Source organism: Beta vulgaris, chromosome 7 (assembly GCF_026745355.1).
Source record: "Beta vulgaris subsp. vulgaris cultivar EL10 chromosome 7, EL10.2, whole genome shotgun sequence".
Classification (NCBI taxonomy): domain Eukaryota; kingdom Viridiplantae; phylum Streptophyta; class Magnoliopsida; order Caryophyllales; family Amaranthaceae; genus Beta; species Beta vulgaris.
Window position 1 is genome coordinate 24,427,648 of NC_079208.1, and position 14,244 is coordinate 24,441,891.

Genomic DNA, 14,244 nt, shown 5'->3' on the forward strand with positions numbered 1-14,244 from the left:
AAGAATATTCTATATAGGAAAATAATTTTCGTCTGAGTTTTAGTATTTAATTGATTTATTTGTTATTTTGTGCATTTTTGGCTTATTTGCATAATAATTATTAAACGAATGTTAAAATTGCTGAAACTATTTTTCGTGGATCATTTTATATGTGTAGTATGTATTTTATGCCTTAGAATATTTTTTACTACTGTTTATAGGTTTATATAATTGATTTATTCCATTTTAAACCATTTAAGTCATGCAAAATAGCAAAATGTTATGTTAAAGAGCATATATATGAATGCCGACTACTCCCTTGTGTAATATTTTCTAACTTTAAAGCACACTTTTTTACTACAACATTCTATTATATAGAAAAGACAGTGAATGTGTTGAATATGAAAAATCTGATTAATGAGACATAATAAGACAGACTATATACATAATATATGCACATAAATAGTTTATCGCAACATTAGCTATCAAGTCTCATTAGACTGACTATTTAGAGGGGGGCGACGAGGGGTCATGTGGGTCAATAAAGGGTGAGGTCAGTCTGAATATATGTAGGCAGGTCAAGTTCATCTATATCGCATCCAAACTGCGGGCATGGGTTGGATCATATCAAAGCAAGTGATTTTCTTTGAGCGGGTCAAGATTTAAGACTCTCATTGCATAGTGATCCTATAACGACTGTCGTATGAGTTGCATTGATGGTGATATCATCACCGCTTTTTCATAAGATATCTAAATATAATGGCTATAAAAGGAAACAAAAGCAATTTGAACTAACACCAATACTTGAATTCAGTATCAGATTGATTATGATTACAAAAATAGCTAATTATGGCATGAAATCCACAAGCAGAAGACATTGCAAAATTTCGATCTATATTCAACTGCATTAGTAAACTACTCACAAGTAGCACAACGATAACAAACTATTACAGTTGCAATCACAAAGTGTTAAAAAATAGCTGATTGTAACAAGAAATCCACAAGCAGACAACATTTTATATATAAATTTAATAATTTTTAAAATATCAATATAATAATTAAATAATTTAATTTTAAATTACCAATCTAAGAAACAAGAAAATTGATTTAATTAACAAAATTTGAACAATAAAGCCAACAAAATCAATTTCTATATTTATTAGGAATAAGCAAGGACTTGAAAATTTAGAATTACCTGTAATGAAATTGTGAATTGTTATGTAGTAGTCGGTTTCTCCCAAAACAATTTGCTAGGTAGACTAAAATTGCAAATTATGATGAATATTACGACGTTGTTTACTGTAATGAAGGTTTCATGACTAATCAAGCTAAAGAGACTAGTGAGTTGAGAGAGAGCATAAAACAAATACAAGTTCGTAATAAAATGGTTGAAACTCAATTGGCTCAAATGGTGGGTTCTATGAAAAGTGCTTCGACTACCCAACTCCCTAGTCAAGGTGTAAATCGCAATGAACAAGCCCATGCTATAATCACTAGGAGTGGTAGACAATTGGGGCATCTGTGTGTAAATGGGGGTAAGGCAATGAAATATGACAAACAATTGACCAATGCCTTGATTGAGGATGGAGATGAGAAAGATGATGACCCCCCTACACCACCACCAAAAGCCAAAGATGATGAGCTAGTCACAAGCACTCCGCCTCCTTACGTAGCAAAACTCCTCTACCCAAGTAGGTTTGCTACTTCTAAGCTTGATGATCAATTTGCTAAGTTCCTTGAGGTCTTGAAAAAGTTCCATGTTAATATCCCATTCATCGAAGGAATAAAACAAATGCCAACTGATGCTAAGTTCTTAAAAGTGATCCTATCCAAAAAGAGGGCCTTAGATAGTGTGGACACCATTAACTACACCAAGAGTCATAGTGCTATAATTCAAAACACGTTGTACACTAAGTTAAAGTATCCCGGTAATTTCGATATACCATGTGCTATTGGTGATATGACCATTGATCGACCTTTATATGAATTGGGGGCTAGTGTCAGCTTGATGCCACACTCCATTTGCAAAAGATTAAATGGAGGAGAAGTAAGCCAACCCACATATAACTTCAATTGGCCGATATATCGGTTTAGATGCCCATAGAAAAGTTATATATTTCCGTGGACTTTGTGGTGCTTGTAATGGATGAAGATCCAAATTTTCCAATCATCATAGGTAGACCATTATTAACTACAACGGGGGCGATTATTGCTGTTGAAAATGGCAAGTTAATATTTAGGGTAAGAGATGATAAGATTGAATTTAACCTCGTAAAAATCATGAAATGTCCACCATTTACGGATAATTGTTTTAGAGTTGAAACAACTAATTATGATGTGTGCCAACCCATGCATGCTTATGATTATGATTTTCTCGCTCTTGTATTGTTAAATGATGATGATTGTGGAAGTGATGAGGTGAAGTCAATAGTTGAGCTACCTGACTCCACCCCAACTCTTGAACCATTTAATGATGTGTTCTTTGCTCTTGATGAGAAATAGGGGAAAAAGAGTTATTCATAATTTGTTCCCTCAAACTAACAAAGGAAAAGGTTCTAGAGAGACAAACTCCTTCTCTCTCTAAACCAATGGAACGGTAACCTCCATTGGAATAGTAACCTTCATTGTTTTTCTTCATTGTTCCTCTTGTTTTCTTCTCCATAATCCTGTGGTTGCCATGGCAAGGACCGCGAGAGCTCCGGTGAAGAATGGTCAGAACCAGATGAAGCAGAAGGGCCCATCTTCTGGGAAGAGTAATCTGAAAATGAAATCGGTGGACGCTTTAATAGGAGTTTCGGCGTTGGATATAGATAATGAAACAGAGATCATCCAGGAGGAGATTTTATCACCTCGTGCTTCATTACAAGAGTTGCAGAAACAATCTGAGGTTCGTGTACAGTTTTCGGACTGGTTGGAAACGATTCATCGTGTTGAAGCTAATCAAGCTCCGGACCAGAGTAGAAGAATGGTTAGAACGGAAGGTATTGCTACTCTACCTATACTATTTTCTCTTGAATCGGTGGATAATGAGGTAACAAATGCTGAAAATACTTCAAAGAAGCTTATTAGGATTGAGATGAGTGATATTCAGCCTGAACTGGATTTCTGGAATTCTGCTATTTACTGTTACATTGTAGGTGCAAACCCTCTTGTTTAGGTAGTTGAAGGTTTTGTTAGGCGGATATGGAGGAATTTAGGGGTGGATAAGGTTGCAATGGTCAAGAAAGGGATCTATATAGTGCCTTTTACCACAGTTGAAAGAAGAGATCAAGTGTTATCAGGAAACCCTGTGTTCTTTAATAATAAGCCTATAATGGTGAAAGCTTGGGATTCTACCATAGATATTGTGAAGGAGGATGTGAGAGTTCTGCCTATTTGGGTCCAAATGTCGTTGAATTTCAAATATTGGGGGGAGAATTGTCTCTTTAGGATTGCTAGTCAGGTGGGGAAGCCTATAAAAACTGACCAGGCAACAGCTAGAAGGGATAAGCTGCAGTATGCTAGAGTAATGCTGGAAGTGAAGGTGGATCAGGAATTTCCAGACACTATTGAGTTCATTAATGAGTGTGACACTATAGAACAGGTTGGTATTTTCTATGAATGGAAGCCAGTTCTCTGTATATTGTGCAACATTATGGGTCATGCTCAAGAGCAGTGCCAAAAGCCTGTGGTGAGGACTGAATGGAGGAAGAAGGAGGTTAGACCTTAAGAAGAAGTAGTCCCTGCTAAAGATCCACCTCTTGAAAAGAATGTGGAATTTCAACCTGTTAAAAGGCCAGCTAGAAGAAGCTTAAGTGTAGCTCCAGGTCCAGTAGTGAATAATGGTTTTGAGGTTCTAGTGTCACAAACACTGGATACTGAAGTTGCTGAAGTAGCAGTCTGTGTATTAAATGGGGATGAACAGGAGGATGAAGGGGGTGGAAATCCCCCTGATGCTCATGGATAGAATAATTGTATGGAATGTAAGGGGGCTTAACAGCCTAGCCAAGCAGAAGGGTATTAAGAAGTTTCGTGGCATGAAGGATGTTGGCCTGGTGAGTCTCCTTGAAACAAAGGTGAAGGCAACCAATATGGGCAGCCTTTACCAAAATGTTTTTAGAGGTTGGTGTTTTTCTTCCAACTCTTTTTACCATAGAGGAGGAAGGATTGTAGTTGCTTGGAACCCTAAGAGTTTCCAGGTTGATATTTTGTTCATTTCTAGTCAGCTTATGCATTGTTGCATCACGGGTCCTGCTGGTAAAAAGTTTTTTTGTACCTTCTTGTATGCATTTAATGATGCACATGGAAGAGGTGAACCCTGGGAAGATTTAGAAAAGCTTGTAGGCTTGTGTAGTGGTCCATGGATTATTCTAGGGGACTTTAATTGTGTTATGAGTAATGAAGAGAGAATTGGTGCTAGGGTGAGACAACAGGATATGGAAGACCTAAGAAGATGTATGGATAAGTGTGGGATGCATGACCTAACTAGCACTGGTAACTTATACACCTGGAATAATAAACAGGAAGGTGAGAGTAGGGTGTACTCAAAATTGGACAGGGCAATGGTGAATGATGAATGGTATAGGATGTTTGCTACATCTGCAGCTCACTTTATGCCTGAGGGTTTGTTTGATCATTCTCCTATTGTAATCAATGTTTATCTAGCTAGAGAGAATAATAGGAGGCCCTTCAAATATTTTACAATGTGGAGCTGTGCTAGAAGTTTTCTTCAGCTTATTCAAGAAGGGTGGAATCAAGATGTTCAAGGCACACCTATGTATAGAGTGGTGAAAAAGATAAAAGAAGTGAAGCTTAGGCTGAAAAAGCTGAATCAAGAGGGTTGTTCTTACATACAAAGTCAAGATATCAAGGCTTCAATGTACTTACAAGATTGTCAAGAGCAACTGAAGAAGAATCCAGGAGATAGGGCTCTTAGTGAGGCTGAAAGGAAGGCTGGAGCTGAGTACAGAATCAAGCATCAGCAATATATGTCTTTTCTAGCTCAGAAGGCTAAGTTGGCTTGGTGTAAGGAGGGTGATGAAAACTCTTCGTTATTTCATAATGCCATTAAAGCTAGAAGGCTTCAGAATACTGTTTATGCAATTAATAACAGTAGAGGGGAATGACAGGAGGGGGTTGAGAAGGTCTCTCAAGCTTTCCTTGAGTATTACAAAGCTCTACTTGGTACAAGCCTGCAAAACAAGACTAGGGTTAAAGCTGAAATCATTGATATGGGTCCTAAGCTTCAAGAGGATCACATTGCCCTGTTGAATAGACCCTATACAGCCAGTGAAGTAATATCAGCTCTCTTCTCTATTGCAGGAGATAAAGCTCCTGGCCCAGATGGCATGGGCTCTCACTTCTATAGAGATACGTGGGATATAATTGGTGAGGAAGTCACACAGGCTGTGCTGAACCTCTTTGATCAAGGGTGTTTGTTAAAGGAACTCAATGCTACTATCCTTACTCTAGTTCCTAAAGTGTCTTGCCCTAATAATGTGAGTGAATATAGGCCAATAGCCTGCTGTAATGTGTTATACAAATGTATAACAAAAGTGCTTAGCAATAGACTAAGACTTATTTTGCCTGATATCATTGCTGAGAATCAGCGTGCTTTTGTGCATAGCAGATTCATAATCCATAATATCATGGTTTGTCAGGATATGGTGAGGAGTTATGGAAGGAAGAATGTAAAGCCTAGCTGTCTAATGAAATTAGACATGAGGAAGGCTTATGATACTATTGAGTGGGACTTCTTAGAAGAAATGATGAAATCTCTACTTTTCCCTCCTAAATTCATTCAGCTGATCATGGCTTGTGTGAGTACCCCTAGATTTTCAGTAATGATCAATGGAAGTATGCATGGTTATTTTGAATTAAAGAGGGGCTTGAGGCAGGGTGACCCTATATCCCCCCTCCTTTTTGTCATTTGTATGGAATACTTGACTAGGACATTGAAGAAAGTGGGGCAGCACCCTAGGTTCAAGTATCATCCTAGATGTAAAGGGCTACGGCTGAATCACTTGATGTTTGCTGATGATGTCATTCTTTGCTGTAAAGGTGAGTTCTACTCTATCTATCTCATGTTGCAGGCTTTTAAGCTATTTTCTATGTCCTCTGGACTCTTCATCAATGAGAATAAATCAGAGTTCTATACTGCTGGTGTGATAACTAGAGATGTGCAAAGAATTAAAGATTTCTCTGGCTTCTCTGATGGTACTCTCCCATTTAAGTACCTGGGAGTGCCTATATATTCTAAAAAGCTGTCTACAACTGAGTGTCAGGTGCTAGTGGAGAAAATGTCTGCTAGAATAAGGATTTGGAGCAGTAGACACTTGTCTTATGCAGGAAGATTACAACTAATTAACTCTGTGCTCATGAGTATACACATGTATTGGGCACAGGTTTTTGTTCTTTCCAAGAAAGTTCTAAATGAGATTACAAGCATCTGCGGAGCTTTTTTATGGTATGGGACTTACTACAGCAGTAAACCTGGAAGGGTAAAATGGGAGGACATCTGTAAGCCTAAAAGTGAAGGGGGATTAGGTATTAGAGATGTCCATATGTGGAATAAAGCTGCTATGGCTAGATATGTGTGGGCTTTGGCTACCAAGCAGGATAACTTGTGGATCAAATGGGTCCATGCTGTGTACATCAAAGAGAAAAACTGGTGGGACTACAGATATCCAGTAGGGTGTAGTTGGTATTGGAAACAAGTTTGTGAGGTGAAAGAATGCCTGAAAACAAAAGTCTCCCTACAAGACCTCACTGGAATGCAGAGATACTGCCTCAAAGGCATATATGCAAAGTTATGTGTGGAAGGTGATGATGTAGTTTGGGACAATTGTTTGGAATAGGATTTCTATTCCAAAGCACAGAGCTATTGCTTGGCTGGTGATTAAAAATAGGCTATATACAGCTGATAGATTACTGAAATATGGCCTAATAAATGATGATAATGTCAATTGTGCTCTACAGGAAGAGAAACACATGAACACTTGTTCTTTCAATGTGATTATTCCAGGAAATGCATTGATCTATTGAGGACTTGGCTGGGAATGGTGAGTCACCAATATCATTTTCAAAGAATTGTAAGATTCTGGAGGAACAGAAGAATTTCAAGCTTTAAGAAAAAAGTTCTGGCTACTGTGTTAAAAGCTGGTGTTTACTTCATCTGGTGGGCTAGAAATGAGGCAGTGTGGAATCTTGTTGGTTGGAGGCCTACTCAGATTATTCATCGTGTGAAAAGCTTGGTACTTCTTAGGATTAGCACTGTCATTCCTAAGAAAACTTCTATTGATGATAGAGCTTGGTTTGAATTGCTTAAGAGTAGATAAATGTTAATGTAATCAATTGTTTTTCCCTTGTTTGTTTGTAGTCTACTAGGCTGTGTTCCCTTCCTTGTAGTTCAGGGGGTCCAACCTAGTTGGTCCGCCTTCTCTTGGAAGTGGTTTAGGTTGTAAACTGTTTGGTTTGAGCAATATATCTCTACTTATCTAGCAAAAAAAAAAAAAAAAAAAAAAATATAGGGGAAAATTTCAAAAAGTGATATTGGGGCTCTAAAGGCAAAATTAAAACCTCTACCTTCGAACCTTAAATATGTTTATCTTGGCCCTTCCTCTAGATATACCGTTATTGTAAATACCTAATTGAGTCAAGAAAAAATCACTAAATTGCTTGATGTGTTACGATTGCATAAGAGTGTGTTAGAATACGATTGATGATTTAAAAGGGATTAGCCAACTCTTTGTATTTGTCGCATTCTTTTGGAAGATTAAGTGGAACCTTCAAGAAGGAGACAAAAGGAAAATCAATCCTTCAATGATGGAAGTTATGAAAAAGAAGGTGCTAAAGCTACTTGCTTCGGGGATTATATATCCTATTTCGAATAGTAAATGTGTATCCCGGGTACAAGTACTCCCTAAAAATGGGGGGAATGACGGTCACTCGTAATGATGTTGGCGAACTCATCCCCACTAGGACCGTTACGTGTTGGATAATGTGCATTAATTATCAAAAATTAAATGTCTCCACCCAGAAGGGTCACTTTTCATTGCCTTTCATTGATCAAATGTTAGGAAAGTTTGGTGTTGCATAACTTTTTTTGTTGTCTTGATGGTTACTCCGGGTTCTTTCAAATCCCCATTCACCCGGAAGATCAAGAAAAAACGACTTTCACTTACCCTTATTCTACATATGCTTATCGTAGGATGTCATTCGGGTTATGTAATGCACCGACAACTTTTCAACGTTGTATGATGGTAATTTTTGCGACATGATTGAAAATATCATGAAAGTGTTTATGGACAATTTTTCCGTATGTGGTTCTTCATTTGATGTTTGTTTGTCTAATCTCACTCGATGTTTGGAGAGATGTGAGAGGTCCAACCTTGTCCTTAATTGGGACAAGTGCCACTTTATGGTTCAAGAAGGCATTGTTCTTAGGCATAAAGTGTCATCCAAAGGATTGAAGTTGACAAGGCCAAGGTTGAGGTGATTGAGAGACTTCCACCTCCAACTATGGTTAAGGGGATGAGATATTTGATTGGCCATATCGGTTTCTACCGGAGGTTTATTAAAGATTTATCTAAAATCACAAAACCTTTCACCACTCTTCTCCAAAAGGAGAGTGAGTCTGTATTTGGTGATGTGTGCCTATATGCTTTTTGTATGATTAAAGAAGCTCTTATCTCCACTCCAATTGTCGAACCACCGGAGTGGACACTTCCCTTTAAACTCATGTGTGATGCAAGTGATAATGGTATTGGAGCGGTAATTAGTCAAAAGAAAGAAGGGAAAACACATTCATATACTATGATAGCAATACTCTCAAAGATGCACAATGCAACTATAGTACCACTGAGGAGTTATTGGTGCTGGGGTACACCTTTGAGAAGTTTCCAATAATACCTCGTTGGGTCCAAGATTATTGTGTACACCAATCATTCGGAACTCAAGTACTTGATGTCTAAGAAACATGCTAAAATCGAGGTTGATTTGATGGGTCTTGCTCCATGAAGAATTTGACCTAGAGGTGTGTAATGAATTGACCTGAGACTAATTCCTTACTCAACTATAGACCAAAATCACAGCAGAAATGATCAATTCAGCAAACCAGAGAGAGTTATTTGATTGAAAGCACTGAAAATAATTACAGGATAAACATGCCATTCGAGAGGCCAAGACTTTCCCAAGCTAAAACACGCTATAACTTTCTCGATACCCTCTCTCTTCTTTTCACCCCTTCTTATAGTTTCCTTTTTCACAGAATAATCTTCTGACACACAGCTGCCAACTCACTCCAAAATACCCATATTCAGTTATCTGTCCCCTCCTCTCTCATTTTACCTCTTTTCCTACGTCTGGCAGACGTCAGCACAATTGGGGGTCTCCCAGTACCTTGATTCGTTGCATTACCCCGGGCCCAGAAACTCACCTTGTCCTCAAGGTGAAACTGAGGAAAACGCCATTGGATTGAATGGAACGCTTCCCACGTGGCCTCACATTCATGTACCCCTTGCCACTTAATTAACACTTCAGTGATAGCCGCACGCCCCGTGCCCACTGTGCGTACATCTAAAAGCTCTGCAGGTTCAGCTACCGATTCCAACTCAGCCGTGATGACAGGAGGAATGTCAGTAGAGGGTGGGGGGGTCTCCCACAGATCTCTTGAGCTCAGATACATGAAAAATGGGGTGCAGCTTGCTATGTGAGGGCAAGTCTAGCTTGTATGCCGCCTCGCCAATCCTTTGGAGTACAGTATATATATTGGCCATAAAAACGAGCAGCCAGCTTGTCAAAGGGTCGGTTGGCCAGAGATTCCTGTCGATAAGGCTGAAGCTTCAGGTAGACTCTCTCCCCCACTGCAAATTCCACATCCCTCCGTTTCAAGTCTGCGTTTTTCTTCATTTGCTGCTGTGCGTGGATAAGATTAAAACCCAGTTCATCCAAGAGAGCTTCTCGCTCTTGCAACATCGCCTCCAAACTCTCCACTGGGGTATGACCTCTGCCTAGGCGAGTGATGTCTGGGGGGTCTCTCCCATACAAAGCCTTGAATGCTGACATTTTGGTTGCCAAGTCAGGAGATGTATTATACCAGAATTCAGCCCAAGGCAACCACTTTTCCCAAGTTCGAGGATGTCCTGCTGCAAAACAACGCAAGTAAGACTCCAGACACTTTTTAACCACCTCAGATTGACCATCCAATTGGGGATGGTATGTTGTACTCCGGTGCAAACTGGTTCCTTGCAAGTGGAACATCTCCTTCCAGAAATAGCTCATAAAAATTATGTCGCGGTCTGAAAAAATGGTAGATGGAAACCCATGCAACTTGACGATCTCTCGCACAAAAACTTCAGCTACAGATAATGCCATAAAAGGATGTTTCAGCGCCAAAAAATGACCATATTTTGACAATCGATCTACTACCACCAGTATAATGTCCTTCCCCTTAGACGTAGGGAGCCCTTCGATGAAATCCATCGATATCTCGTCCCACACCAATGCTGGAATCGGTAAGGGCTTCGATAACCCCGTCGGATGAAGAGTGGAGGTTTTATGTTGTTGACAAACCCCGCAACGAGCCACATAAGCCGACACATTTCGTCGCATCCCTTGCCAAAACCAATTAGCCGCCATCCTCAGATACGTTTTCAAGTCCCCCGAGTGGCCCCCAATCACCGAGTCATGGTATTTCTACAATAGTATGGGAATTACCGATGACGTACGTGGTATGACAAATCTGTCCTTATATAACAGCCTCCCTGTATCCCATGTATACCCCTTGTACTTCGGCTCTCCCCTTTTCAAATCAGCTATGATCTCCTATAGCACCCCATCCTTCTCAATTTCTTCTTATACTACGACCGAATCAACCTCCTGGGTGCTCACTAACGCCCCTAACTCCACCCTTCCATGGTCCATGCGGGACAGTGCATCCGCCACCCGGTTAGACGCTCCCGGCTTGTATTGAATTTCGAAATCAAACCCAGTCAGCTTACTCACCAACTTTTGATACTCGGAGCCCACCTCCCGTTGTTGCATAATAAACCTCAAACTTTGTTGATCGGTGCAGATAATGAAATGTCGACCCAAGAGATAGTGCTTCCATTTTTGGACAACCAAACACATCGCCATCAACTCTTTCTCATAGATAGACTTTTCTTGGGCTCGTGACCCCAAAATTCGACTGAAAAAGGCTATGGGCGGATGTTCTTGCATTAACACGGCCCCCACTCTGTACCCCGATGCATCTGTTTCTAGAGTGAAAGGCTTATGAAAGTTTGGCATGGCCAGCACAGGGGCTTTTGTCATGGCCTGCTTCAAGTGTTGGAAAACCCCGGAGTTCCCTTAAATTCTGTGGCCTCTACTGTCCACCCGAAGCTGTCCTTCTTCAACTGGGCTGTTAATGGATGTGCTATGTGGGCATAATGCTCAATGAACTTGCGATAATATCCTGTGAGACCTAGAAAACCCCGGAGTTCCCTTAAATTCTTGGGCTGCTCCCACTCCGCCATAGCCTGGACTTTATCGAAGTCAGCCGCCACCGCTTTCTCTGAGATCTTATGCCCAAGATACGCTACCTCCGGTAGCCCAATCTCACACTTCTTGTAATTCACATAGAGTTAGTGTGCTTCCAGTGTCTGTAGCACCATGGCAAGGTGGGTGACATGCTCCTCGGCACTGCCACTATAAACGAGTATTTCGTCGAAAAATACTAACACAAACCGCCGGAGAAAAGGTCGGAAGATTTCATTCATCAACGACTAAATGTGGCAGGTGCATTCGTCAATCCGAAGGGCATTACTAGGAACTCATAATGGCCCTCATGAGTACGAAATGCGGTTTTATGCACATCCTCCTGTTTTTAGCAAAATCTGATGATAACCGGACTTGAGATCTAACTTAGCGAATATCTTCGACCCATGTAACTCATCAAGGAGCTCCTCAATCACCGGAATTGGGTACTTGTCGGGTACCGGTGCTTTGTTCAAAGCTCTTAGTCAATGCAAAACCTCCATCACCCATCCTTATGCCTCACTAATAACACTGGGCTTGAGAAAGGGCTGCTTGAGGGCTGAATTATCCCTGCGTCCAACATCTCCTTGACCAATTCTCTATCTCGTCCTTCTGGTACTGTGGGTACCGATAGGGCCTCACCCCTACTGGGTCACTGCCCTGTTTGAGGACTATATTGTGCTCATGTCCTCTCTTGGGAGGCCATCCTTTAGGCCACGAAAAAACTCCAGCAAATTGATCAATTACCCCCTTCAAGTATGCGGGTACTCTCTGCTCCTCTGTTACTTGGACCTCACGGCCCCCTCCTTCCATTTGGCTCAACTCCAACAGTAGACCACCCCCCTCTTTTCTTAAGGTTCGTATCATGGCTTTCAATGAAAGCTGTGTTCGGTTAAGTGAGCTGTCCCCCTGTAATCTCACCTTCTCCCCGTTAACCCGAAACTGCATAGTCTGTAATTTCCAATTCGTGGTCACCGTGCCTAATTTTTCTAGCCATTGTATGCCAAGAATGAGGTCGGGATTGCCCGATTTAAGTGGGAGGAAATCTTCTTTCACTGTGTACCCCTTTAATTCCACCGTTACACCTTTACACTCCCCCACGCCGTGCATCGACTAGCCGTTTCCCAACGATACTCCGAAACTCTTTCCGTTCCCAACCTCTAGCTCCATTTTCTGCACTCCCTCCAGAGAGATAAAATTGTGCGTCGCTCCCGGATCCACCATGACAACCACCTCCTTACCCTTAATTCTTTCGATCATCTTCATTGTCTTCGGGTTAGTGATTCCCACCACAGAGTTCAACGACACTTCGGTCGCTGCCCCTTCTTCCCCCAAACTCTAGTTATCATTGTCTTCCCCTTCGTCGCCCAACTCATCCTCCTCGTCTTCATAAGTAAGCAACACGCTGAGTTCACGACGTTTGCAACGGTGGCCTATGGACCACTTATCGTCACAGCGAAAACACAGCCCCTTATTTTTCTTCTCTAAAAGTTTTTTTTTCTATAAGTCTCCTAACCTCTCCCACGGGCATAACATAAGAGCTTATGGATCCTTGTGAACTCCCTGGTGAAACTGGGCCTGAAACATTACTAGCCCAATTTTTGTGAGGGATACTCAGCTAGGTTTGTTTTGAGTGACCCCCCACAGAAGTGACCCCCTTCTGAGTGTTATTACTCGAGGCCCACTTGGATGGCCCACTCCATCCTTTCCCTTGGGAAGCCTTTGTAACCCGGATTTTTTCCTCTGCCCTAACTGCATAGTCCACTACTTGATCCAGATTGCTTGGGCCTTTCATTCTCACTTCTGCCTTCACTTCAACCTCCAGCCCATTTAAGAACTGGGCCATAAGAATACGCTCAGGAACATTTTCGAGAGGAGCAGCCATTTTGATAAATTCCCTCCGATACTCCAACACAGTTCCAGTCTGCTTCACCGTCATCCATTATTCATATAACGATCCTGAGTTTACCGGTCGGAATTGGTGTAACACCAGTTCCCGGAGGCCCGGCCACCCTAATATATTCTTCCGGTCTCTCTCCCAGTGGTACCATGACAAAGCTTCTCCCTCTAGGCCCACCACCGCCGCCTCAATGTGCTCCTCCTCATTTAACTTATAAAATTGGAAGTATCGCTCAACTCTAACAATCCATCCGTCCGGATCCTTCTTGTCAAATAATGGCATATCCAACTTCCGGTATCGCCAATTTCCTCCGTTCTGGCCCCCGATCCTTCCTTCCCCAGAACCAGCACTTCCAAATTCTCCCCTAGTCCTCTTCCGGGTCCTCCCCCCGACCACCGCTCATTCCAGAAAGGATGGGTTGTCCCCTTCTCGCCTCCCCCTCTGCTGAGTCCAACGAACCTATCGGTGGTTCTCGAGTAGGGATAGAGGATTTTAAGTTGGAGATGGTGAGATTTACCTCAGTGTGGAATTTGGCTTGCTCCGATCGGATAGACGCGGTCAACCCCTCCTGGGTTTCTCGTGACCTGTCGATCCTCCTTCCAAACTCGTAGCTATTGCGTCCATATACTAGTGGTGATTTGACTGGTAAGTGAAGACTCCATCTCTGTAGCTCCCTTCTTAATCACTACTGAGATTTCTTCCGCCGTAGAAGCTTTGAGGGCGGATAACTCCTCTTCCAGCTTATCCATCCTTGATGCATTCTGGGCCACAGTCGGAGGTGCCATTGATCGGTGCTCTGATACCAAGTTGTAATGAATTGACCTGAGACTAATTTCTTACTCAACTATAAACACAAATCACAGCAGAAA

General features: G+C 41.6%; 3 protein-coding genes across 3 annotated transcripts; all 3 read left to right on the forward strand.

The window, feature by feature from the left end:
* The first annotated feature begins 1,363 nt into the window (after window positions 1–1,363).
* On the forward strand, window positions 1,364–2,481 carry LOC104908954 (uncharacterized). Its single transcript, XM_048633943.1, has 2 exons — window positions 1,364–2,026; window positions 2,074–2,481. The coding sequence occupies exons 1-2, from the start codon at window positions 1,364–1,366 to the stop codon at window positions 2,479–2,481; spliced, it is 1,071 nt and encodes a 356-aa protein (XP_048489900.1).
* Window positions 2,482–3,193: 712 nt separating this feature from the next.
* On the forward strand, window positions 3,194–3,688 carry LOC104908953 (uncharacterized). The gene has a single exon (XM_010698124.2). The coding sequence runs from the start codon at window positions 3,194–3,196 to the stop codon at window positions 3,686–3,688; it is 495 nt and encodes a 164-aa protein (XP_010696426.2).
* Window positions 3,689–3,869: 181 nt separating this feature from the next.
* On the forward strand, window positions 3,870–5,084 carry LOC125491868 (uncharacterized). Its single transcript, XM_048633944.1, has one exon. It carries the CDS (start codon window positions 3,870–3,872, stop codon window positions 5,082–5,084), a length of 1,215 nt encoding a protein of 404 aa, XP_048489901.1.
* The last annotated feature ends 9,160 nt before the right edge of the window (window positions 5,085–14,244 follow it).